The 25244-nt window shown below is 42.6% G+C and overlaps 1 protein-coding gene across 2 annotated transcripts in view; it reads right to left on the reverse strand.

Annotated features, from left to right (window-relative positions):
* The window catches only part of RIN2 (Ras and Rab interactor 2), a 119615-nt gene that overhangs the window by 24401 nt on the left and 69970 nt on the right, over positions 1 to 25244 (reverse strand). For both annotated transcript variants that reach the window (XM_075267610.1, XM_075267611.1), the window contains exons 4-6: positions 15939 to 16125; positions 8318 to 8429; positions 5460 to 5532 (exon numbers count right to left, since the gene is read on the reverse strand). In XM_075267610.1, coding sequence (XP_075123711.1) covers positions 5460 to 5532; positions 8318 to 8429; positions 15939 to 16125 — 372 coding nt within the window. The remainder of the gene's footprint in view (positions 1 to 5459; positions 5533 to 8317; positions 8430 to 15938; positions 16126 to 25244) is intronic.

The following is a 25244-nucleotide window of genomic DNA, read 5'->3' on the forward strand; positions in this document are numbered from 1 at the left end:
TTTTGTAAGAGTTTCTGTTTTTTGGGTCCCCAAGCTCGAGCACAAGTGTGAATCTAGAGTAAGAGATGAGGTAGCTCAGCAAGAAATTGACCCCTGAGTTCTCAGCTGGATTTAGGCTACTTTATTCTGGTTTAGCTCTAGTTCCTTTGACTAGGAGACTATTATTCTGGAGTGAAGGACTTAGGGAACTTGTATGTTCTGCTGTAACAGTTTCGCCACTGGCGTGAGATATGCCAAGGTTATTAAGAGGCTCCAGCCTCTTATCAATTGTGGTGTACCTCACATCTCCCGGGTGCCAGAATTGATATCTACACCAGCCAGTGTCTGTTGTAGATTTCAGCTAAAATTTGCCCCAATTTTCCAGTATAAATTATAGTAAATTTGTCAGGCCAAGGCATCCCTGAATTTCGGTCTACGTTACACAGGATTATTTAAGGATACACATATGGAATATGTCTATGCAGCTTAGAAAAGTAAGCAGTAGCTCCATACACTAAATAATGATGTGCAATAACAGGTTTACATTTTCTTTATCCGTGAGTTATTTGCACGCATTTATATAGATTTCAGTCGAGCTTTCATGGCTACATTATGTCATTTCCTTTTAACCAGAGAGGTCACGGCAGACATAGTGAGCGCTGCATGCAACCAACTACAGAAAGCTTTTATTCCTATAGTATCAAGCTCTGTCTGAACGCAGCATGAAATGAAAAGTTTATTTGAGGTTACTCTGAATGTACAGTCCAAAAACATCATTGTATATAGCAGCCTGGAAAAAGTCCAACAGCTTGAAAGAAATCTGCATGAATGAAGAACTTCTGAGGTCAGCGTGAAATGTCAGGCAACCTGATCACAGACTGGAGTTATAGTGGATCACTATCAGGGAATATTTAGTATACTGCAGTAGACGACAAATACTTTGACTTTTGCATCCCTTTAAATAGCTAAATGTATTTACTATATGGAGCCAGCGTGCTAATATAATAGGATACCACCATGGCAACAAGTCAGGTCAGGAAATTTCTAATCCAGCATGACCAGACCCCAGTTCTTACAGCTTGTTGCTTAGGTTACTGACCACATCTCTGGTCAGGCTAAGGATTTAATTCTATTCTCTTTCTCTCTCTGCAAATTGCTTTCAGTTGCCGAGCCTTGACAAGGCTTCTGTTATCTCTGTGTGCGTAAATACAGAGATATTCACAATTTAGAAACCAGGTGAAAACCGGAGAGTGGAGGGGAGAAGAGACAAGAAGGCAGCTGAAACCCTGAGATAAGAAAACCACTTTAGGCCAGGGCCCCACGTTGCGAAAATGCAGCATTTTGGCAGCAGAAAGAAACGCTGTTCAAAGTAGATTCTGTCTAATCCCTTCCATACATAGCAGAAAAATATCTGCAGTGGAAATGTTGTGATTTCAAAAACGCTTGTGCTTTTGTAAATTGTAGCATGTCAATTATATTTAGAGAAACGCTGATGTTTTCTATTTAGGGGCAGAAAGTCCGCAGAGAAGAACGGTGTGGGAAAAAAACCGACATACTTCCACCGTGCCTTTTCTGCAGCATTTTTTTTGCATCAATATGCTGCATGGAGCCTTAGCCTTAAGCCTTAAGGTTAGCCTTAGCATTAAGGTTATTACTCCTTACAGCCAGTGTTTACAGTATATGTAGGGATGTGAACAATTCTAAAATAAGGATACGTCTTCAATATTTAAGTCCCAGAAAACCCATTTATTACACATATTTGGTAAGTAAGAAAGAAGGGGACAGATGAAAGATAATATGACTACAGGATCAGACTACACAGAGATTGTTGTCTGTTACTATGAAAACCTATAGGACTATAAGGCCTGGTTCACATCTGCGTTAAGTTCAAGGAGGGGCTAGGGGACCCCCTGAATGGAATACCGATCGCATTGACAAGCGGTTAGCTTATGAAAGCACACGGACCCCATAGAGTATTATGTGGTACGTGTATTTTCCGTGCGCTGTCCATACGAAACAGGCAAGAAAAAAGTACTTCATGAACTACTTTCCTCTCCACATGACTCGTGTGGACACCGCGTGGAAAACACATAGACCCCATTATAGTCTATGGGGTCCGTGTGCTTTCACTGCCCACTGCTTGTCAATGCGTTTGATATTCCATTCAGGGGGGTCCCTAAACGGACTTCCAGAACAAAATACTGACCGCAGATGTGAACCAGGCCTAAGAGCAACAATTGGATATATTTATTTATGACTATGTATGAAGTGATTTCATGTTTCATTTTAGATGCCCTAAAATGATTTGTAATAACCATGGTTATGAAGGTGGGCATAGATGTGACTATTCTCTATACTTTCCAAATCAGTTGTATTTACAACTTCCTCTCAGTGCACAAAAAAAGAGTTGAAGATACAAGGTGCAATGAGTTTATGGCGTGATTCACTGATTCATTGTTCCGTCGGGCGGCTACAAACTGTGCCACTGCTTCCTGGGTGAGGGAAAAGTCCCTTGTGAGGTGGAAATTTAGATCACATTTCGGACAGTGATGGCACAAATCCATCATTAGCCATCTCTGCCTAATGAATACATAGGGGCATTGGGTGCAGATGACCCCATGTCACTTCCTTTCATAAGATCTGATATTATTACATCTTTCTTGGTCTACAGCCCAGACAAGCATTATCCTCATTCAACTGACCACATGTGCTTGTCACAGGCATTCCTAAACAGCAGATCCTAGCCCGAGCCCATAATAAAGCTTCTACTTTAGAGCGTAAACCGCAGATTTTATCACAGCAAATAAAAATGGTAACAATGAACAATAGCAGGAACAGCTATGGTTAAATGGAGCGTTGGACAAGCATCAGGATAACCAGTCAATTCGTCAAGATAAGCAACATGGGAAACATTAAATACTCCAACCTTCATGTTCCTCTTACCAAAACCTTCTGAGTGAACACAAGTGATAAATAATTTTCTACATTTACTTTATCTCACTCCTCACAGTTACATCATAGATAGGAAATCTATTCATACATGGCTTCCTTTACAATTTTGTTGGCTACCCTTGGAATCAGTAGTTCTTGCGTCTGAAGATCCACAATACACCAGACAAGTATCTTGAATTAAGTACAATGTATGAAATATATTACATAAAATTAGGTCAGGTCTGTCAATATTAGTGTTATTGTTAGCTTTGGGCTTACACAAGCTGCTCTGGTGTGTTGACCCACCCCAAGCCATGGTGTCACCATATCAATGTGCCGCCACAGTGTTCATCTGGTTGTGCAGCGTGGCTTTGGGTGCAAAACACAAAACGTGCTGAGGCATGTGAGGTCACTCTTGGAGCTTTAGAGGCAAACGTCTCTGGTGTCTTGGTGCTTGGTTATCAGCTCTATGGTGAGTTCCTGGCTACTTTTCTGTCCGTATTTCCTCTGATTGACCCAGCCCTGGCCTAGTATCCTGACCCTGCCTTGTAATACATATTACATTTCCTAGTTATTACCAGTTCAGATTTCTCTGAACTACGTTTTTGGAGTTTAAAGATGAAAAACAGAGGAAACCATAAACCTTGCAACCATGGTTAGCCTTCATCATCTGAAACATTGTCTCTGATACAGCCTCACTCCTAAACTTCTTTCATCTTAACCTTGGTCTCAAACCTCGTTGTACTACTCCAAGCCCCTGTTTGGAGAATCTGCTGTCGGTATTCCATCCCCATTGTGGGAAATGGCATATAAATGCATTGGCCTAAATGATATTAGGATTACTGCTACAACCAAAGTATTTGTTACTAATGAACATTTCCATATCTATGGGTAGTGTGAGAAGGTGACAGGCAGTGCTGGAGTCCCGATATATCAGCCCCAGGTTTCTGACCTATGTGTGGTCCAGTGCGGGTCTTGAGTAGGCTTCAGCCACAGGTGTGGGTCCTAAGCTCGTTAATGGGCCATAAAAGGCGGCATAGCCTGCACTTCCGGGCATATCCTGGGAACGAGAGGAGGCGCCTGGTTCTGTGCAGGAATACGGAGAGTCTGGTGAGACCTAACTGTGCTGTTTTGTATGTTTTTGCACCCGTAAGTAAGCCACATGTATAGTTAGCTTCATTCTGTACTCATTAGAGCTCGGACAAGCAGGAGTTTTGTTTTTCCATGAAGTTAAGGCTGTAATTTATTGCGCTTATTTTTGTGCCTGATGTGAAGGTTTATTTATTTTGCTGCTTTTTCTAAATAAACCTGCTTGCACCAGATTTTGTGTCTTTGTCTCTGACTGGTTGGGTCCACACCATTGCTGCTACCGAGCTACCTTCTTCACAGTAGCTAGCAACAAAGAGCGGACTTGTAATGAAACATTGGAAATTTCTGCATCCAATGAGAATCTTGCCAAAGTTAATGGAGATACTCTTTCTAGCACTTAATGAGAATCTACTGCTGAGAGGGAAATCTAGTGCTATGTAAGAATGTGTACAGATCCTGTGTACTCTTAAAAGATCTGTCTTAGGTAGGAAACCACTGTGGCCAGCAATTGAGTGACTAGCTGAGCGGGCATATCCAAGCATTTCCTATGTGTTGAAACAGGATCAAGAAGTAGCTACTAGCAGAGATCTGGCAAGCATTGGTCTTGGCTCCCCTACACTCTCTAAGCATATTGTTGGCCGGAAGAAGACGCCAGTACGGAACAGAAATGTGTTGCATTGTTTATATGTTCAAGTGGAATCAATAAATATAAATTCAAATTATTTACTGTGGCTTTTTTTTTTTTTTTTTTTAAATTAAGGGGGAAGCGCTCAATCCTTATCCCAGTTTTTGGACCAATTCCTCTTGGGTTTTCGAGATAAGTAGCCTTTTTTATTATTTTATCCCCTTTTAACCCCTATACTCTAAAAGTTTATTCCATTGGATAACCCCTCTAAGTTAGAAATACTTATCCTTTTATTATAGCTCTGTCCTAGGGACCCAGTACAGGTGGTGGGTGACAGAAGGATACTGTCTGTGGTGAGCTCCATGTTGGAGAATAAATCCCACCCCATGTATGAGACCTTGACGGCACTTGGCAGCACTGTAAGTGACCGACTGCTTCACCCTAAGTGTGAGAAGGAGCGCCATCGGAGGTCCTTCCTTCCAACCGCGGTCAGGTTACATAATCTACATCTGACCAAGTGAGACCACTGCGCACAGAGAACTAAATGACTCTGAAGTCTTCCTTCTTTCTTTTAATTCCTTAGCTGCTATGGATTCCTAGTATTTTTTTTTTTCTTTTCTCAGCATATGGGTGTCTACTTCTGTAACATATTACTGTTTATTATCCTGTATCTGTATTACTATGCTGCTGTAACACACTGAAATTTCCCCACAGTGGGACTATTAAATAATTATCTTATCTTATTTTATATTACATACAAAGAATAGCGTTTGTAGTTGGTGCTTTTTGGTTCTGCATTGGCAATATACAATAGACAGACTAGAAACCATCTTACCTGCTGATGCAGTAAAATGCAACAAGCCTAAAAACATCTGCAAAGCTAATTCCAGATCCTTCCAAGGAAAAAGCTGGGGAAACAAAAGATAATGGAGACCATATAAGACCACAAACAAGATGAGGTTAAATCAGATCCTGGTGTTTTTCTGCAGAGAGTAAGCAGTAATGTTTTGCAACTATCAAACAAAGCAGTGTTCTCCTAATAGAAAACAACTGTGCCGAGCGCATTTCTTTGCCAGCAGAGCAATTCAGCTAAATATAAGGAGCCTGGAATTTATGTCCCTTTTCCTCATTCCTGGAACATTCACTCATCCTTGAAAAATGGGTCAAAACAGATCGGAGTTGCACAATGAAGAAGTTAGGAAACAAAACAAAGGAGCTCACATGACTCTCAATTCAGTCTGACTGTGGCGCTAGTAGTATTCTGTTGTAGTATTCGGCCCGCATCGTGCACGATGTTTACTTGTTTCAGATGTAAAGGATAATAGATAATAGAGGATGGTGATGGTAAAAGATGAATTTTTATATTTGCTGGCATAGGAGTGGTTCTCTGGGAAGCACAGTGTAGCTCTGAGGATACATTCACACAGTGTACATGCGTGTCATGCAGTTAAAACTGACTTTAACTGACATTTTTTTAGCTTTGATGCTGTTTTTGCCAAAATTTCTACTAATTTTACAAATGGAGCAATGTTATTTAACATGTTTCAGCTGTAAATTCACAAACCGAACTAAGAAACAGCATCAAAATTGCTATACAGATATGGAAACAGCATTCAGTGTTAGTATTATATTGAGAACTGTTCACTTTAGATTTTTTTATGTGGATTTCAATGCAGAAAATCATCAGAATCAACATAGAAAACTCAAATCTGCTTCCCACATAGTGAGGAAAAAGAGCCCTTCCCCATTTTGCCTTGGTTGCTGTAACAGTGGTGGATGGCGACACACTCAATAGCTCCACCAAGTACGTGTTGGATTTTTCAAGACGTTTTGCCCATGACAATTTCCTTACAGTGCTCTACCTGCTTCCTACTACATCAATAATACAATATGTAAGTCCAGCTCTTCTCGCCGTATTATATATGGTAAGAAATATGACATCGTGTGGCCATAATATTTGTATAATCTGTGTGAAGTATAAAAATATCTAAGTATTCGATGGAAAGGGAAACCTGATATGACCTTGAAGAGACATTCAGGAAATAATGCAAACAAATGTAACCCAGTGGGAACGCACCATTGTTTTACGATAGCTTGGCTATTGACCTCAGTTAAGCTGGTACGCACAGTTCCCTATGGACCAAAGAATCCAAGGTTTACTTGATGACTGTTCAACATTCAGTTGTGTTTGGACAAAACATAAAAGAGGCATATCAGAGAAAATCTGGTCTGAGGCATGTTCGTGGGCGGATAACTGTGCAGAGCATAAAGCTTCTCAGTTCACGTCACTTGGTTCAGAGACAAGAAGATGCCAGACAGTGAAAATCACACCCAACCTATGCCAGGAAAGTCTAGGAAAAACAGGGATAAAAGCCACACTAAGACAGGATTCAGAGATGTGTGTCTTTCATCAATGTTACACTTTTTATGGACTTATCAAAATGTAGCTTGCACAAGAAGACACTGGAGCGTGTTATGATAAAGTTATGCACTCCTCAAAAAATATCTGTGAAGGTCCCAGTGGAAGAAAAAAGTCAAAAATTTTGAAGAATCCACCACACTCACGTTTACAATATTACCATAGAATAAAGTCTTTATTACAACATCCATAACAATAGTTAAAAAATATATATACTGTGAGAAGGTGGCAGGCAGAGTGCTGGAGTCACGGTATAACTCCCCTAGCGTTCTAACTTATGTGTGGTCCAGGGCAGGTCTTGAGTAGGCCACACCCCCAGGTGTGGGTCCTGGGCTTGTTACTGGGTTATAAAAGGCTGCAGAGCCCTTCCTGGGAAAGAGAGGAAGTGGCTGGGTCTGTCCTGATGCTGTGAGTCTGCCGAGACTGTATTGGGCTCTTTTTGTTTGTTCGTGTGGTTGGTAGTAAGCCACCCATACAGTTAGTACTTATTGTCTAGTTAGTGCTCAGACGAGCAGGGTTTTGTTTCACGTTCTTTTGCCTGACGTAAATGCTGGATTTTATTTTGCCCATTTTGTGCCTGAAGTAAAGGTTTATTTATTTTGCAGTTCTTTCTAAATAAACCTGTTTGCTGCAGATTTTGTGTCCCTGTCCCTGACTGATTGGGTCCACACCATTGCTGCTACTGAACTACCTTTCCCACAACACATATAGACAGAAAATCCTTTATGGTGGCATCATCAAAACAGGTTAGTCAGTTAATGCTAGTAACGTCATATGGACGTTTCAGTTCTATATGAACCTTTTTGCCATATAGCAGCTGGGATAAACAGGATATTGTCCCATGATGTCTGTTAAAAAAGATCCATACAGGACCGAAACATCCGTAGGACACTGGAGCTTGTGGTTGTCCCACAATGACTATTTATCACCTATCCACAAAAGAGACACATGTCTGATTACTGGGCCCCCCACTGCTTACTAGATGGGGAGTCCTGAGGTCCTATACCTCCTCTCTGTACCACCCTGAGAGGTGAATGCATGTGAATAGAGTGTGAATGAAATCTGCTGCCACTTCATTCCAAGTCTTATGTTTAAATAGCAGTAACTTTATGCCTCACAGGTTTATGTGCACTTCATATTCTAAGTTCTAAAAACAGATGACCGATAAAGAAACAGAACACATACAGAAAAATGTGAACACTAAAGAAACACCCCCCAAAAACAGCAATGCACAATATTGACTTTTCTGACGGTGAGATAAAGGATTCACTTACTATATGAACTTTCTCTAATTACAAATTCTTGGAAACAAGATCCAGGCTCTTCTGGAACCCGAAGGGAAATGACTTTCTTTTGGAGTTTTGAAGATTTCCGCACCAGAAAGGTCTGTTAAGAAGAAAATTAAACACCATAAGTGATCGGCTAGAAGAAAGACACAAGTGGATTGCTTGAAGAACGTCAAGTATATTCTCAACTTCAGAACATAACTCTATATTACTTGATGTTTTTTAATGATTCAATGTTGTCTTGTAAGGGAGCGTTCACACTACAGTCATTGTCCGACAGGTAGTGTCCGCTGCTAATGTCCGTGCAAGATTTTGAACGGACATTAGCAGCGGACACTACCTGTCGGACACTGACGGTAGAGTGAACGCCCCCTTACCTATGAATCCATCAAAGCTCCACCTGAACTCCTATCGTTTAAAGACCAAGGTCTGTAAGTATTGAGTCTGTCAAATGATCATGTCTACCAAACCCCAGTACTTAGTAGAGGACTTAGAAACTTATGTCCTTATTGGAGAGAATGCAAATTAGGCGACAAATTATCTAAATGTGGTCCCAATCTCAACAATCGTTTCGGGTTTCCCCCTCCTCCTCCCCCCTTAGCACTGATTGACACTTCTAATCTCTACTGATGTTACTGACGTAGGTAGGTAGCTATTCTGGATGATAGGTGTGGCACATACAGTGTACTGCGCATGCGCTGATTAGCACTGGCATTGTAAATCACTGCCAAGGGAGAGCTGTTGGGCAGGGTCAGGAGCAAGTTCTGTAGTGTTCGGTCTGGGGCTGCCCTCGAGGCACTTGCCACCTAATTTGCATATGGTTTTTTTTTACTGCAATAAAAAAAAGCTATGAATGACCACAAAGGTATGCGTCCACATGTTCTTAAATCCCATACCAAGCTTTGATAGTTGTTTCATAGGCATACATCATGTGACAGACCATGCTATATTTTATCTCCAGATAGATATATCTTTAAAGCAACCCTGACATGTCTTTTTAGGTAAGTCTATGGCGTCTTTGGATAAGAACTGTGTGTGCATTCTCAACCTGCTCTTCTTCCTTTCTCCCTGTTCCCTGACTTATTTGGAAATCTTTTTGCGGTTTGGTTGACATAAAGGGATCATAGGGCTTCATTTCTCCTGAGAGTTGAAGGTCCCAAAGGTGGGCTGGATTGGTGGGAATCCAACTCTTAGCCCTACTGATCAGCCAGTTGCAGGAGTAACCAATGCACCCCCTTCATTGTTTACCAGGCAAATAACTCTACAGGTTCTAGTGGATATACCTGGTACTGCAGCTCAGGAACATTCACGTTAATAGGACTGAGCTGCAAGCAGCTGCAGTACCAGGCACAGCCACTAGAGAATACGGGTAAACAATAAAGGGTCAGTTCACACGTGAGCCGCGTATCTCTCTTGTCAAAACCCGCCTGCCGTGACCATCGCTGTCGCGGCTTAACCCTCTGCTGTCGGCTCAAATGAATGAGCCGACATAGGAGGGAGCTGCCGGGGGCGGAAGCCGCGCGGCTGAGCCTGCGCGGCTTCCGCCTGAAGAAAGGACATGTCCTTTCTCTCCGCTAGCGGCAGCCCGCCGCTAGCGGACAAAAAAAGCCCGGTGGTCTACATAGACCACCATTGTAAAGGGGCGGATTTTGAAGTGAAATCCGCTGTCAAAATCCGCCCCTTTGTTCACGTGTGAACTAGCCCAAAAGAAATGCAGCACTAACCTCTTCGATGAGCTGATTGGGGGGTGGGTGATGCGACCCCCACCAATTTGATATTGATGGCCTATTCTAAGGCTAAGCTATCTATGTCAAAATCCCAGAAATCTCTTGAAACTAGAGTTCTTCTTCCCCTGTAATCTTGTATTGGTATTTCACATATTCAATGTGTGGGCTCTACAGTCCAATAAAGAGTCATCATATTAATATCTATACAGAAATACCAGGAAAACACCAGCACATACAATCACATTTTCCGTACAGTCATGCAGCCTTGTGAATGTGGAGGCCGGCCAGGCAGCTTGTGTATACAAGATAAAGCACAGTACACACACTGTTGTGACTCACACTGTCAACATGTCCATTCATATAGAATGCCAATGGCATTGTGTCTCGGATGCCAGGTTACATGTCAAAACTAAAAATACACCACCCATAGATTACTCGGGGCTGTGCAGGGTGAAGTTTTCAGCTTTAACAGTGGGTGGTAATGGGGAAGAGATATAGTGTGTGTGTGTGCGTGTGTGGGGGGGGGGGTATCCTGTTTATATCAATGTCTGGTTATTTATTGCAGATGATGCCATTTTTTTCTTATAATCCTATATCCATAGGATGAAAATAAGTCCTGGTCATGTGATGATCACAGAGATGGATGGTGCCAAAGGAATCATTACATTAAACTCTGCACATCATAAAGAATAATTGTTGAAACTGGAAAGTCCCTTTAAGGCTTAATTTCACTTGTAGAGAACTTTTAATAATAATTTACCCCATGCCCATCCCACCCCCTACCCACATTTATTTCTGCCCTCCTATTAAATGTTTTGTCAATTACGTCCTGTATTGGTGACCATAATGTCTATGCATGTAATAGACATAATGGGGGAAATGTATATAGACTTCATACCATCATTGACAGCAGATGGGTCTACTTACACATGACAAGGCAGTCCATGCACCTAGAGGGAAATGTACACCAGCTCAGAACTAAATCTCTGATGTAAATGATAATAAATCTGGTGGGGCCGATGAGCCCACCTACTGTACGCCCCTCGTCATGCCCTCTATTTGGGAAAGTAGCAAGAGCAAAGAAAGCATGTCTTGCAGGCCAGAAAGCTGGAGACATGGATACTTTGCCAGCTTCTGATAGGTCTCCATCATTATGATATTGACCAAAAAAAAAACACCCACTCCCAGTAACATGTCTAACCAGTGGGGTGGTTCCTCTTCTCCAGATATTCCGTCTTTCACAGACATCGGACGTAGTGCTGTACGGATATCAAATCTTGCACATGCGCAATCGGCTCTGCCACTTTGGGTTCGGGCAGAGCCAACTGCGCATACCCAGGTCACCATTTTGCAGTGGTCTTCTACATGAGCGCTTGTGTAGTACGCTTGTGTAGTTCTCTGGAGAACTGAGCATAATGATGCCTGCGAAACGCAGAAGATCCAGAGAAAAGGAAGAGGGGAGTGAACAAAATTAGCTAAGCAGCGTCGGAAGGTTATGACACGGGGGGTGCTCGGAGCACAGGGAGAACACCCCCGATGCTCCACGCCCCCGCATTTTTTGTGCAGAAACCACATGGACCCCATTATAGTCTATGGGGTCCGCAAGTTTCCTAAAGTAACCGCTTTTTTATGCTAATTAGGTTTCTGTTCGGTGGGTCCCCAAGTGGATCCGCCAAACGGAAACCCATGCGCAGACGCGAATCAAGTCTTAGTATTGCTATTTTGTAATTAGTGTATTCAGAGTCAATCCACCCATATGCGGTCCAATCTTATCGGCACTACACTCATTATAAAAAGCGTGCCAATAACCTAAAGAATAACAACATTTTAGTTGCTGGACCAGTGCATGTGAAAAATTGAGCGGCCCATTAAGGGGTTAAATTAAAAAAAATCTTCGCTTTATTTTTTTTTTTTTCATCTTACAGGCATAGAATAAACTAGTTAAACTTGTGGGAACTGGAGAAATTCAGGATACTCCAGATTGTATGACTATCGTGAAGCAAAATTTCTATCAAAAGGGCGGAAATTTCCTTGAGAGAAGAAATGTATGGCAGGAGTCCAGCCCAACTCAAACCAGTCCAAGAGTAAAGAGAGCCAAGCTCAATCTTACCCTGAAGAGCTCAGCACAATTTCAGCCCACAGCATCTAGTAGCCTCAAAGGGTCGGCCGAAGTTCAATAACAGTCATCTTTTTTGCAGAGGTCATCAAGATTGTGGGTGCATTTGGGAAGGAGAGGGGTGCTCTGTTTGTTTTTCTAGACATGTGTTTTCTATAAAAATAGTGCAACCAGCTGATATTGTGTGAACAGGGCTGTAGCTGCAGCTGTCCAGGCCCTGGAATGTCATACGTCCATCCAGAGGGAATTTTCACTTTTAATAATGTTCCATTGTATTCCCAAAATTGTTAACATTTGCAAGTAACAGGTGCGGGACAATGCAGAACTTGGCTACAGCGGCTTGTATGTATGTTATGCACACATTGTATGGTACTTCATCTGCAATGGTATATAATGGAGATAGAGTGAAACCTCTCACGACACCAGCTCTCTAAGAAGACCACCGCTTTATGTAGACCAGGGGTCCTCAAACTTTTTAAACAGTGGGCCGGAGGCAGAGCAGGTCGCACAGACTTCGGGAGCGGTGCTCTCCAATAGGTAAAGTGAAGTGCGCTCCATGGCCTGACCCGAACTCCCCAGGAGCTTCATTATAAATGCACGCCTGCCGGCGTTGTCGGCAGGGCCAGACAGAAGTGCTTGGCAGGCCGCAGTTTGAGGACCCCTGATGTAGACTGTTCCATCATTTACTATGCACCAGCCATCTTGTTCGAGAAGATCACACTTCCTCAAGACCAATTTTAATGCAATTTTGACATCTCAAAAATATTTCACTTTATGTGTGTGGTCTCCAGCAATATAATACTGTTGTTAGGGATTTGCTAGATGACAATTCCCCAGTAGCTGCTGGAGAACCCTGGAGAAAGGGGCACAAGAGACAGTGAGCCCTAAGCTGAAGCCCCCCACTGTCCCTTCCTCTTGCCAGGCCCTATCCTATGTAATAGGCGGCAACTTGAAGACGATCTCTTCCTATATATGTGACACACAAAACGCAGACAAGACAAACAACAACAAAGGGAGGTCAGCTAGCCAGGGTTCGGTAACAGTCGAGCAATGCAGTGCCAAATCGAAGTCCAAAAGAATAGTCAGTAGGAAAAGCCAAGGTCAGGATTAAGAATGCAAGTAACAGAACAGCAAGAGAAAGCCAGCAAGCACGGGGCAATAACAGGCACCAGTGTGAATGTGAGACAAGACTAAATAGGGGAGGATGAACCCGCCCTGGACCTGACAGGAAGCCAGGCTGTCAATCACAGGACAAGACCAAATTTAACTACTTCATGGACTGAGGCAGACAAGGGCAGAAGACGGGTGTGGTGCAAATACAATCACAGAACTAGAGCCGTGTTCACACAGTGCAACCAAAAATTCTAAGCAAGGAACTAAACTGCAAACACCTCCTGCGTCGCCGCATGCGAGCAGAGGGTGGAGCAGTGACCTGAACAGGCAGAGATGTTACAACTGTGGTTGGAAAAATGTAGTCAGTAAGCCATGTTCTAAAAACCTACTCAAACCTAAAAGTGTAATGTGAATCCCCCAGACAAGCAGTGTATCTGCTCAATGACGAATAAGGTTACTTGTTTCCTATATTAGAGTATGGGAATGAAAATAAGCTGCAGTGCTACATAATATGGGAACATGTCTTCGCAACGTTATAAATTGAAACACATGCTAAAAAATGCAACCACCTCCAATTTTTCCTTAAGTAAAATTATTTTCCTTTGGAAATCTTTCTACATGTACCAAGTCATCTTTGTATTTGCTGGTATACCTGCCATTGAAATAGGACCTGCAACTGCTTTGGGACCCCGAAGGGGGAGGGTCTGCACTGATCTGCTTCCTGATACACACTAACATCTGTATATTCTTATATCCATAGTATATGCCATAAAAGTTTGATACATATAGGTCCCTTGACCCCCAACCCACTTGGTAAGGTAGTCACAAGATCCGGGCATTTCACTGTAGAGTTGGTTACTGTGCCAAGGTGTTCACAACAGCAGACAAGATGATACAACCAGCTGAACTATGAAATACCATGAGAGTGGAACCAGAAAGCAGATCTCTGATGGGCACTACGCCCGTGGGGAATATGATACTTCTCCTGCAAACCCAGGTCACTATTGCCTAGGGTGTCACTGCTGCCAGTGGCGTAACTAGGAATGGCGGGGCCCCGTGGCAAACTTTTGGCATGGACCCCCCCCCCCGACCGACAACCTCTACCGACCCCCTCCTATGCATTCCTGCGTGTTCTATTATGCCCCATAGTGGCTCCTTCACACAGTGTTATCTCCAATAGTGGCCCCTGCACACATGATTATCCCCCATAGTGGCCCCTGCACACATGATTATCCCCATAGTCGCCCCTGCACACAGTATTATCCCCCATAGTGGCCACTGCACACAGTATTATCCCCCATAGTGCCCCCTGCACACAGTATTATCCACCATAGTGGCCCCTGCACACAGTATTATCCCCAATAGTGTCCCCTGCACACAGTATTATCCACCATAGTGGCCCCTGCACACAGTATTATCCCCCATAGTTGGCCCTGCACACAGTATTATCCCCCATAGTGGTCCCTGCACACAGTGTTATCCCCCATAGTGGCCCCTGCACACAGTATTATGTCCCACTGTGGACACCGATAAACAATTATTATACTCTGGGGTCTTTTCAGACCACAGAGTATAATAATCGAAGAACCGGGGGAATAAAAACATAAAAAAACTACTGTTTATTACCTGTCCCCCGGCTCCTACGCTATCGGCCTCTGCTGCCGTCCTTCTTCAATGACGTCGGACGTCACATGACCGGGGACGCAGGCCGGGTTCATGTGACGTCAGAGACGTTAGAAAGGACGTCAGGAACATTAGAAAGGACGTCAGGAAGGAGGCCTGGCAGGATCATGGAGAGGTAAGTAACAGTGTTTTTTATGTTTCTTACCTCTCCCGGTCCGCCAATCATTATACTCGGGGGTCCGAAAAGACCTCCGAGTATAATGATAGCGGCTTTCACCGAGCCCCTAATGTCCCGGGCCCTGTGGCAGCTGCCTCTGCTGCTATGGCGGTAGTTACGCCACTGACTTCTGCCTATATTCCAGGAACCACATGAAATCTCGGTGTATCAAGATATTCAGATACCTTGTGCTAACCATGCCATGAGCTGACAACCGAGCAGTGAACTTCTGCCTCTCAAGCCAACTCTCCCTTAAATAACGTGCCCCTTTCTGCCCTGGGTAGTCTGTGCAACTCCTGCAGTCAGTTGGTTGCGATACAGGAAAACAACTCTTAACTCTTAGTTGCAACACAGTTCCACCTTACAGAAGCCATTCAGCTTCTAGAAACTTCCAAAGCACCGACTGTGTGCAATAACCTGCACCGGTTACATGTAACATGTACTCATCAATGCAGCACACAATATAAAGTGCAAGTCATAAACTGCTGTGACATAGAAATAGGTTATAACATGTGATAGAATTTTTACAACCATTAGCTCTTAACACGCCATGTTAACACACTGCACGAGTCGGCAATTTCCGAAACTGGGTGTGAACAGCGATCAAGCCCCTCCCCTGCGGATCTACACAGCTCTTCGTTCAGACAGAGGAGAACAGCAAATGTTTGAGGAGTATGTCTGCAGCACCGTACAACAGCTCAGGACAAAGCTACTCAGATCACTGTGAAACCAATTGCAACGATGCCATTAATATTGTGTATTAAATATTAATAAATTATTGTATTACGATCAAGAGAACTATCTTGTACGTACCCCAGGAGGCTGATCTTGGAGGACGTCTTGGACCTTGTCATCGCTCAGACCAAGTTGTAGCCACACCGGATGAGTGTGGAGAAGTTTATCCAGAATGCTGGGCTTGTAGGCAACGCTTTCATATCCGGAGTCTCGAAGAAACGCTTTCTTTTCAACCAATATGTTCTTCTCCATCTCTTTTTCAATGCTGTGTAAAGAAACAGTAACATTCAATGACGTCTCTTACAATGGCGATTACACCCAGGCTTTGTATACCGACTCCCTTTCTAATCTGATCCGGGTGGAGTTTCTAATATCATATATTTCTGCAGATCTGGTGCCAGACTGAAAAATGATTTGGCAAGGGAACAAATTTTGGTGCTTTCTAGATTTGATCTGGACTTGATCTTATGTCAACTGGTACTTTAGTATTTTGGCAGCGCAGTGCAGGCTTTATTTTAGCTGGGCTGTGAATGGTAATGGGAACTAATGTGTTGTTGGGTAAGAATCAATCATTTCCTTGAAAGAGTCGACTCTCAGAGATTTTACTGACTGGTGCATTACATTTCTATACATTACAGCCTTGATCTATACCATAACACTCCACTGTGTAACATCACAGTGCTGGATCCTGACACGTGGAGTGAGATATATTACTTTATACTCATGGGGAAGAGGAGAAGTGAGAGAACAGAGAAACTGAAAAAACTAACAGCAAGTAGAAGTGAATGAACAAAAATAAATTCAATATTTGGTATGAGCGACCATTGGAGGAGAAGTCTGCAGGATGAAACCTCTGTACAAATATATAGTTAGCAACAGATCGACTGCACCACCATTACATTAACATAGTATCAGGCACAGATTTTATTACGCACAATGCTGATGTATTGTATTATACATGGTGCAGGGACTGAGGCATCGAGAATGACAGAGATTGAAAACTCAAAAAAGAGAACGTCTGTGCCATGCAGCGCCCCCTTAGGTCCTGCAATAGCCATTGCACAGTCTATCCGTTTTGCTTAGAGTCCTTCTGTAGACCTTGTAAATGAATAATTTCTCTGTAAATGTAGTTGTTCCACCCTAATGCTTCCATCAGGTCACCTTTTAGCTGATTTCGAAGCATTACAAGTAGAACAATGTACCAAATATAAACCACAAATGACACGGTACCTCGACAAGGCTGGCATTAGAGGCAGTACAGGCTCATATGCACTACCTGGCCTCCTGACGCTTGACCTATCATATTGGTTCAAGTCACAAAACACATTAGTCTGTGACTAATTCCATTCTGATGGATCTTAATGGATTAGTCTGAAGTCACAGTTTCAGACAATCTGCATAGTGTTCCCTGTAAACCGAATGTGATCTGCAAATATGAAAGTTTTACAAGGGTGTTGTTGCCTGAACAAGTGCACATTCCACGGCACTGCCAACATGTTGTACGGTGCAGCCTAGGAATCAGTACCATAAACTGCGGGCGAGTATCCTTAAAATAGGAAAAACAACCCCATAACCATGCTTGTTAGCAGGGGTGTAGTCGGCCAAAAATGCATATTTGATCTTGTAAAAAAGTTGGTACAGACTGGCACATGGTTCTCCGCCACAACCACACTGCATAGAGGAACATACTCAGGGTTTAGCTTATACTGACTTGTCTTGCTCCATGTCCCCATCTAGTGGACATAGAGACCACAGCAATCATTTTAACTTTGTAATGATACAATCCTATCCTATTAATATTATAAATGTGAAAGTTTGTGGGTTTGTGAGTTTGGATGTTCGGATGTTTGTTCCTCAATCACGGAAAAACCGCTCCACCGATTTGGCTGAAATTTTCCACAAACATAGTTAATACACCCGATTGCGCAATAGGATACTTTTCGTCACAATAGCGCACATACGTTTGTGCCAGGACCCCCACAAAACCCAAACTCACACCACCATTTCTGCAATCTCACACACTTTGGACCATAGCAAGCCACAAAATTCATATTGCCCTCTGCAGCCTCGCCCCTAACCCCACACAATCACATATACACATACTTTACCACTTTGCCCCTCACCTTAACGATACTCCAGGAGGCTCTCTTTAACGCTCTGGAGCAGCCATGTTTGCCGACCCCCACCGCTCTGACAATCGGCGACACCACCCACCCATGTCAATACCCCTAGGCGGTCTAATAAATGCAAAAAAAAAGTTTACAAAAAGTAAAAAAAATATAAAAAAAAAAATAATAAAAAGGATTAAAAATTCAAATCACCCCCCTTTCCCTAGAACACCTATAAAAGTAGTGTAACACTGTGAAACACATACACGTTAGGTATCCCCACGTCCAAAATCGCCTGCTCTACAAAGATATACAAATATTTTTCCTGTTTGGTAAACGCCGTAGCGGGAAAAATGGTCAAAAGTGCCAAACCGCCATTTTTTCACTGTTTTGATTCTGATAAAAAATTGAATAAAAAGTGATCAAAGCAATAACATTTCCCAAAAATGGTAGAACTAAAAAGTACACCTGGTCCCGCAAAAAAAGACGCCCTATACATCCCCGTACACGCACGTATAAAAAAGTTACGGCTGTCAGAATATGGTGACTTTTCAAAAAATAATTTTTTAACACAGTTTGGGATTTTTTTAAGGGGTCAAAATGTAAATAAAACCATATAAATTTGGTATCCCCGGAGTCGTAACGAAACACAGAATACAGGGGACATGTCATTTTGGTTGCACAGTGAACGCCGTAAAACCAAAGCCCGTAAGAAAGTCGCAGAACTGCATTTTTTCTTCAAATCCACCCCATTCAGAATTTTTTCCCTGCTTCCCAGTACATTATATAGAATAAATAATGGTGGCATCATAAAGAAAAATTAGTCCAAGGAAAAATTAAGACCTCATATGGCTCTGAGAGCGGAGAAATAAAAAAGTTATGGGGTTTAGAAGGAGGGGAGTCAAAAACGAAAATCAAAAAATGCCATCGGCGGGAAAGGGTTAACTTCAAATACTTCTGTCCCAAAGTCACTATGTAAAGTTTCTCACAACACCGTATAGCAGCTCAAATACAAATTAACTTCAACACAAAAGTCTCACGTATTCTCTGAATTACAGCAAAAACAAGATACAAAGTTACATTTCATATCCCATCCCTTATACACAGTACGAAAACCTTACCAACGCCTGTATATACCCACTGCTACAATCACCGCAGACGAAGTCGCGGGTAACAGCTAGTATATTATATTTCTACTTATTTTCCATACTTAAGCACATTTCAATCTGTATAAAAAAAATCCTAACAATTTAACCATGCAGTCAACTCTAGCTCTATACAATGCAGCACAATAAGGGATGATACACACTGTCATGAAGCCTATATTGCTAATTGTGTTTTTTCAGCACTTTGCTGCACAGGCTTCTTTGGACTCCTTGTGTATTATGATCTCCCCCCCCCCCTTTGCCATATACATGCAGAATCCATTCAACCACACTATTACCAGATTCTACAGAAATTCATGGCAATACTGCACCTGACCAGAATGTTGTAATAAGAGTCATTCGGTAGTGCAGCCTTAGGCCTAAGGGTCCATTCACACGGAGGAAAATGGTGAGGAATTTGGTGTGGAATTTCAGCGCTGAAAAAAAAGACTCCCATTGACTTCAATGAGTCCCTTTTTCTGCTAGTAGAAGTCAATGGGAGGCTTTTTTTCAGCATTCAAATTCCACACCAAATTCCTCACCATTTTCCTCCTTGTGAATAGACCCTTACAGTGAAAAATGGCTGTGTGATGGACATTTAGGGTAAGTTCACATGGGGTTTTTTGGTTAAGATTTTGAGGCCGTATCTGCCTCAAAATCCTGACCAAAATGACGGCTCCCATTGAAATCAATGGGAGCCACTCAGGTCTTTTTTCTGGGAGCCGGTTTGTTATGGCTCCAGGAAAAAGAAGCGACATGCTCATTCTTCAGGCCTTGTCGCCTCGCGATTCCTCTCCTCCGGAATAGGCCCATTCATTGGGCCTAATCCGGAGCAGAGTGCACGGCTGGATGCCGATGCAGTGCACCGTCTTTCAGTCGCGGCTACCTCCTCCTCAGATTCCGGACCAAAAACCTCCGTCTGTACTTACCCTGATTGAACAGCCGTCATAAGGCCATTTTAAAGACAATGATAGTGAATGGCTCTATTCACATGTCCACTTTTTTTTAACAAACTGTATGACGCAACCATCAAAAAAAAAAAAAAAAAAAAATGCTTTATCTTTGTCTATTTTGACAGATACACAGACGTGACTATGCCCATAGACTTTCATGGATTTAAAATGGCCGTGTAATGGGCGATTTTCACTGTCATGTGAATAAGGGCAACAGTTTTTCATGAAAACTCTTAAATCTGCAGCAGAGATTTATGAAACTGTTGAAAATATCCCTTCTTAACGTGTAATGCCTGGGAAAAGACAACTGGCAGTACAATACCCCTGACTAGCCTTGGTGGCTAATCCCTCCTCCCCTTCCCATGTCGGTCCACCTGGTTGTCCATCACACCCTATCTTATCCTGATAATTATTTGTGGCACCGTGATGGAGACCATGGTAGGCCAATAAGATTGCATGTCCTGGTCTCTTGTAGTAAGCGCAGAGGTTAGCAGATGGCGCTATATCTGGAGCCAGTTCCTCTCACTGTCCTCTACCTATTCAGTGTAGGGCTGGATACATTATACGTATAGCCTCCCCCTCTGTACCAGACATTCATCCCCAGCCCTTTCGTATGTCAGCTGTCAGTTTTGAGTGAAGTCAGAGCTGGAAAAAAGTTACCAAATCCAACTTCAGCTTCAACATAAAATTAATGTTTTTACTTATATTATAGCATTATTAATATTATATCATTAATTAGATCCATAGTTTGTTACATAATTACTTTCATAGGAATCAGTCCCTGGCTTTTTAATGCATTAGAGGAGTTTTCCTGGCTTCATGGTTGTCAGCCATTTACAAAATGAGTCAAGAGTCGAGTTGTGGATATATAGAGGAGTTGGAGTCGTCTTTTTCAGCTACAAACTCTACAGCCCAATCCTTGTAGGGGGATATTGTACATCCTGGACCCATGGGTTACAGAACATCAGTGGTACTGCTGGGGGTACTGCTGCAATGTGATATTGACACTGATAGTGGAATGTGCTTAGTGCTATTTAGGAGACATTTGTCCTGCACTGTAGTAATTATTTGGTACTGTATGGGAATATTTATTTGGCACTGCCTAGAGGTATTCACTTGGCACTATCTGGAGGTATTTATTTGGCATTCTTTAGGAGGTATTTATTTGGCACTGTATAGGAGGTATTTCTTTGGCACTGAATAGGAGGTATTTATTTGGCACTGAATAGGAGGTATTTATTTGACACTATCTGGAGGTATTCTCTTGGCACTGCTATGTTGTGTCATTCCTATATTATGCCTCCAAGACATTTCTGAATAAATTGACAGCTGGGTGTTACCAGTTGGGGGCGCGTCCCTGTACACGCTCACATTGTCCAATCAGTGCTGTCACTGTTAGAGTGTGTAGGGACACACCTCTTTGACAAGAGGAATTTAAAGAGGACCTTTCATCAGATTGGGCACATGCAGTTCTATATACTGCTGGAAAGCTGAATTCAGTGCACTGTCGGCTTTCCCGATCTGTGCCCAGTGTAAAGCGCTATCGGTCCCGGTACCGTAGCGCTTTACAGTCAGAAGGGCGTTTCTGACAGCCAGGGACGCCCTTCTGCCCAGCAGCACCTATCACGCTGTACTGTGGAGCGGGGAGGAACGCCCCCTCCCTCTGCTCACAGTGCTCATCCATAGACGAGTATTATCAGGAGGGGAGGGGGGCGTTCCTCCCCGCTCACACTGTACAGCGCGATAGGCGCTGCTGGGCAGAAGGGCGTCCCTGGCTAAGTGTCAGAACGCCCTTCTGACTGTAAAGCCCTACTGTATCGGGACCGATAGCGCTTTACCCGGGGCACAGATCGGGAAAGCTGACAGTGCGCTGAATTCAGCGCACTGTCAGCTTCCCAGCAGTATATAGAACTGCATGTGCCCGATCTGATGAAAGGTCCTCTTTAACATCCAGTTTTCAATTTGTTCATATATCTCTAGGAAGAAATAAGGCTGAGTATCCACATTGCGGAAAAGCAGCTTTTTCGCAAAGTGGGGCCATAGCCAAACAGAGGAACAACACAAAGTCAGAGAATGCATATATTTATTAAGACAGACATGTCAGCAGAGGTGACAGGTCCACTTTAATGTCATACTTCATTACTGGGTTAAATTAATATGTGGAATCTGAATTTGGTTTGCCCATACACATGCTGTGGAAACAACACCTTTCTAAAGTACGGGATGGTTTTTCAGTCGTATAAATGCCTTCACCAGATTTGCTATGTGCAAACAAGCTTTTCCAGGAAACAACAATTAATTACATGTATTTATTCTAATGTATTCTAATTATTCTAGCTGCAGAATATAGATGTTATAAAAAGTACACAGTAATGGCCTGGTAGACACAAGGAATTGTACTAGATACATATGGCTGTGTTTAATGTGTATTAAAAGCCAGGCTAGGATACCAAGAAGGAAGGAGAAAGGAATATCTCTACTGAAATCTTCCAGTCTCTATTCCCCATCCAGAGCTTAGGAAAAACCCTAAAAATATTCGCAAGACAAATTCCTATGGTTAATTAAATGTACTTTATAGACAACAATGGGGACAGTCCTGCTATTCTCTAGTGGTACATCCTTATTTACTGACACTTTTCCTTCTACTTAATGAGTGTAAATACATAAGACATATTTCTAGAAGGCCACAAATCACAGTCACCTAAACCTGTGATCTTGTGTATAATGACATGTCCTGGACACTGCGTTCTGTGTCACCGCGTCACCATTGTGTGTATTTAGAAAGCTTCCTGTATCCCACAGGCCGGCACATCCTGTATGACTTCTCACTGCTGCGGACAATTAGAAATATGCAGCTTTGGCGACACGACTTCTGGGGAAAAAATTAGAACATCAGTAAGAATCTGGGAAACACATTAGAACTGAAAGCTCCACTCTCATGTCGTAGCCAGCTGGACTGACCACATTGAAATGAAACCTGTTTTTTATGTATGGTAACAAGGACTGCATGCCAGCTTTAAGCCCTGGATAATTGGCGCTATGAGCTAGTTTCCTCTTAAAGAGTAGCTGTCATTTCACTTTTTTTTTAGCTATTGTGTAGTGGCGGGTGTGCTGATCATTTTTGTAATATACTTTATTAACCTATTTTACTTTCCTTTAGCAGAAAACCAGTTCTAAAGTTCTTCTTAGGATCAAAATAACTAAGGGTCAGTTCACACAGAGTTTTTTGACAGCGGATTTTGATGTGGAATCCGTCAATCTGCCAAAACTAGCTAGTAGTGGAAAAAAGAAGTGAGATGACCCTTCTTGCCGCGGATTCATCAGCCATGGCACGAGGCTCCCTCACAATTAGGCCCATTCATTTGGGCCTAATGCAGAGCGGAATGCCGCGACGGGATGCCGATGCACATGGAATGCAAATTCTGCTATGTGAACATTCCCTAAGGCCAGGTTCACACAGGGATTTTTGGTCCGGAAACTGAGGCGGAGGCTGCCTCAGTTTCTAGACAAAAAAAATGGGTAGCTGTGACTGGATGCCAATGCAGTATACCGGCATCCAGCCACGTACTCCGCTCCAGATTAGGCCCAATGAATGGGCCTAGTCGGGAGGAAGGAGTGTCTTCAAACGGCTCCCAGAAAAAAGAACTGACCGTCTCCCATTGATTTCAATGGGAGGCGTCTTTTTCTTCAGGATTTTGAGGCGGATACGGACTCAAAATCCTGACCAAAATACCCCGTGTGAACTCAGCCTAAGGGTTGTTAAGGAGATCCATCCCGTATTCAGCCTATACAGACAGATATATCAGCTGCTAAAGGGGGATGGTCACTTCAAACATCTATATCTCCGGTTATATACCACCTAGAATATTCCTTCTGGTGTCATTTGAAAGCCAAGTCTCAAGACCCAAGATTATAGGTCTAGCTATAACAGAAACTGAGAAAGCACTAGTTAAAGGGGTTGTCCCATCACAAGGATTCTATATATACTGCTAGTTTATGTGGATTTAAGACTTTTCCTAAATTCACTGCTTTATCAAAACTGCTTTGTTTGGTCGCTATCTTAATTAATTCACTTCATTGTTTACACTCCATTTCTATGGCCCTTGGGATTATCTGCTCATTTGTCAAGTGATGTAGCTGCCTGCTCTCAGGGGGGGGGGGGGGGGGGGAGGGAGGGGCTGGGAGCAGCTCTGAGCTGTTTGTGTCTTTTAAGTAGCGGAGCTTTTCAGATAGGGGAGGTGAGAGCTCAGGGATTTCTGAGCTCTTATTAGTCGGTTTAATTGAATTTGGCTGATAAGGCCTGAGATAGGGAGTCCGTTACCTCTGTATGTAATGCAAGCTGACTGAAATCCAGCTCTGCTACATCAGCTTCACACTGTGGTAATTCATTTACAACCAATCCCATGCAAGTGAAACCCCGCCCACCTATGTGCCGAGAAAAGCAGCAAGTGAAGAGAGCACAACAGCATGCAGGTTAGTGAACAAGCGTCATGGGAATACCCCTCTAAAGTGTAAAACCCATTTTCTTTCTCATTTTCTTATTCTTTTGCTATTGTGCCAGGGGGTGTTTTATGAATATACTTTGTTAACCTATCTAACTTCTTTTTAAGAAAACAGCTGTGAAGTTCACACTAGTGATGTAAGAAAACATTTCCAGGGACACGCTGTCTCAATGTAGCATATAGAGCTGAAGCATTTACCAAAGGCAAAAGGTCACTTTAAATGGCAGTATCTCTGGTTTTATGCCGCCTAGAAAATGGTTCTCATATCACGAAAAGCTGAATGGCTCAGTTTTTATACGCTGCCAAATTGTATAAACTATATAAATAGCTATAAAAGTATCACTAGTTAAAATTGCAAACTGCTGCATATAAAGTTAAAATCCCTGATGTGTTTTAACAGACTGTTTTCTACTAAAAAGGAAGATAGATAGGATAATTAAATGTATTACAAAACTGTTCACCAAACACCTCCAGGCATAAAGCTATATAGCAATAAAAACACAGTGAAAAAGTGACATAAATCTGTCCATTACATCTATACCTGGATACAGAGGATGCCTTACATGGCAAAGTGCCAAAATCAGACAATTTTTTTGTTATATCGTATGGATTTATCATACTTAGAGTATATTTAACTGCTCTAGCAAAAGATTTTGGATCCTTGCTTCCAAAAGAG

Source organism: Leptodactylus fuscus, chromosome 3 (assembly GCF_031893055.1).
Source record: "Leptodactylus fuscus isolate aLepFus1 chromosome 3, aLepFus1.hap2, whole genome shotgun sequence".
NCBI classification, from domain to species: domain Eukaryota; kingdom Metazoa; phylum Chordata; class Amphibia; order Anura; family Leptodactylidae; genus Leptodactylus; species Leptodactylus fuscus.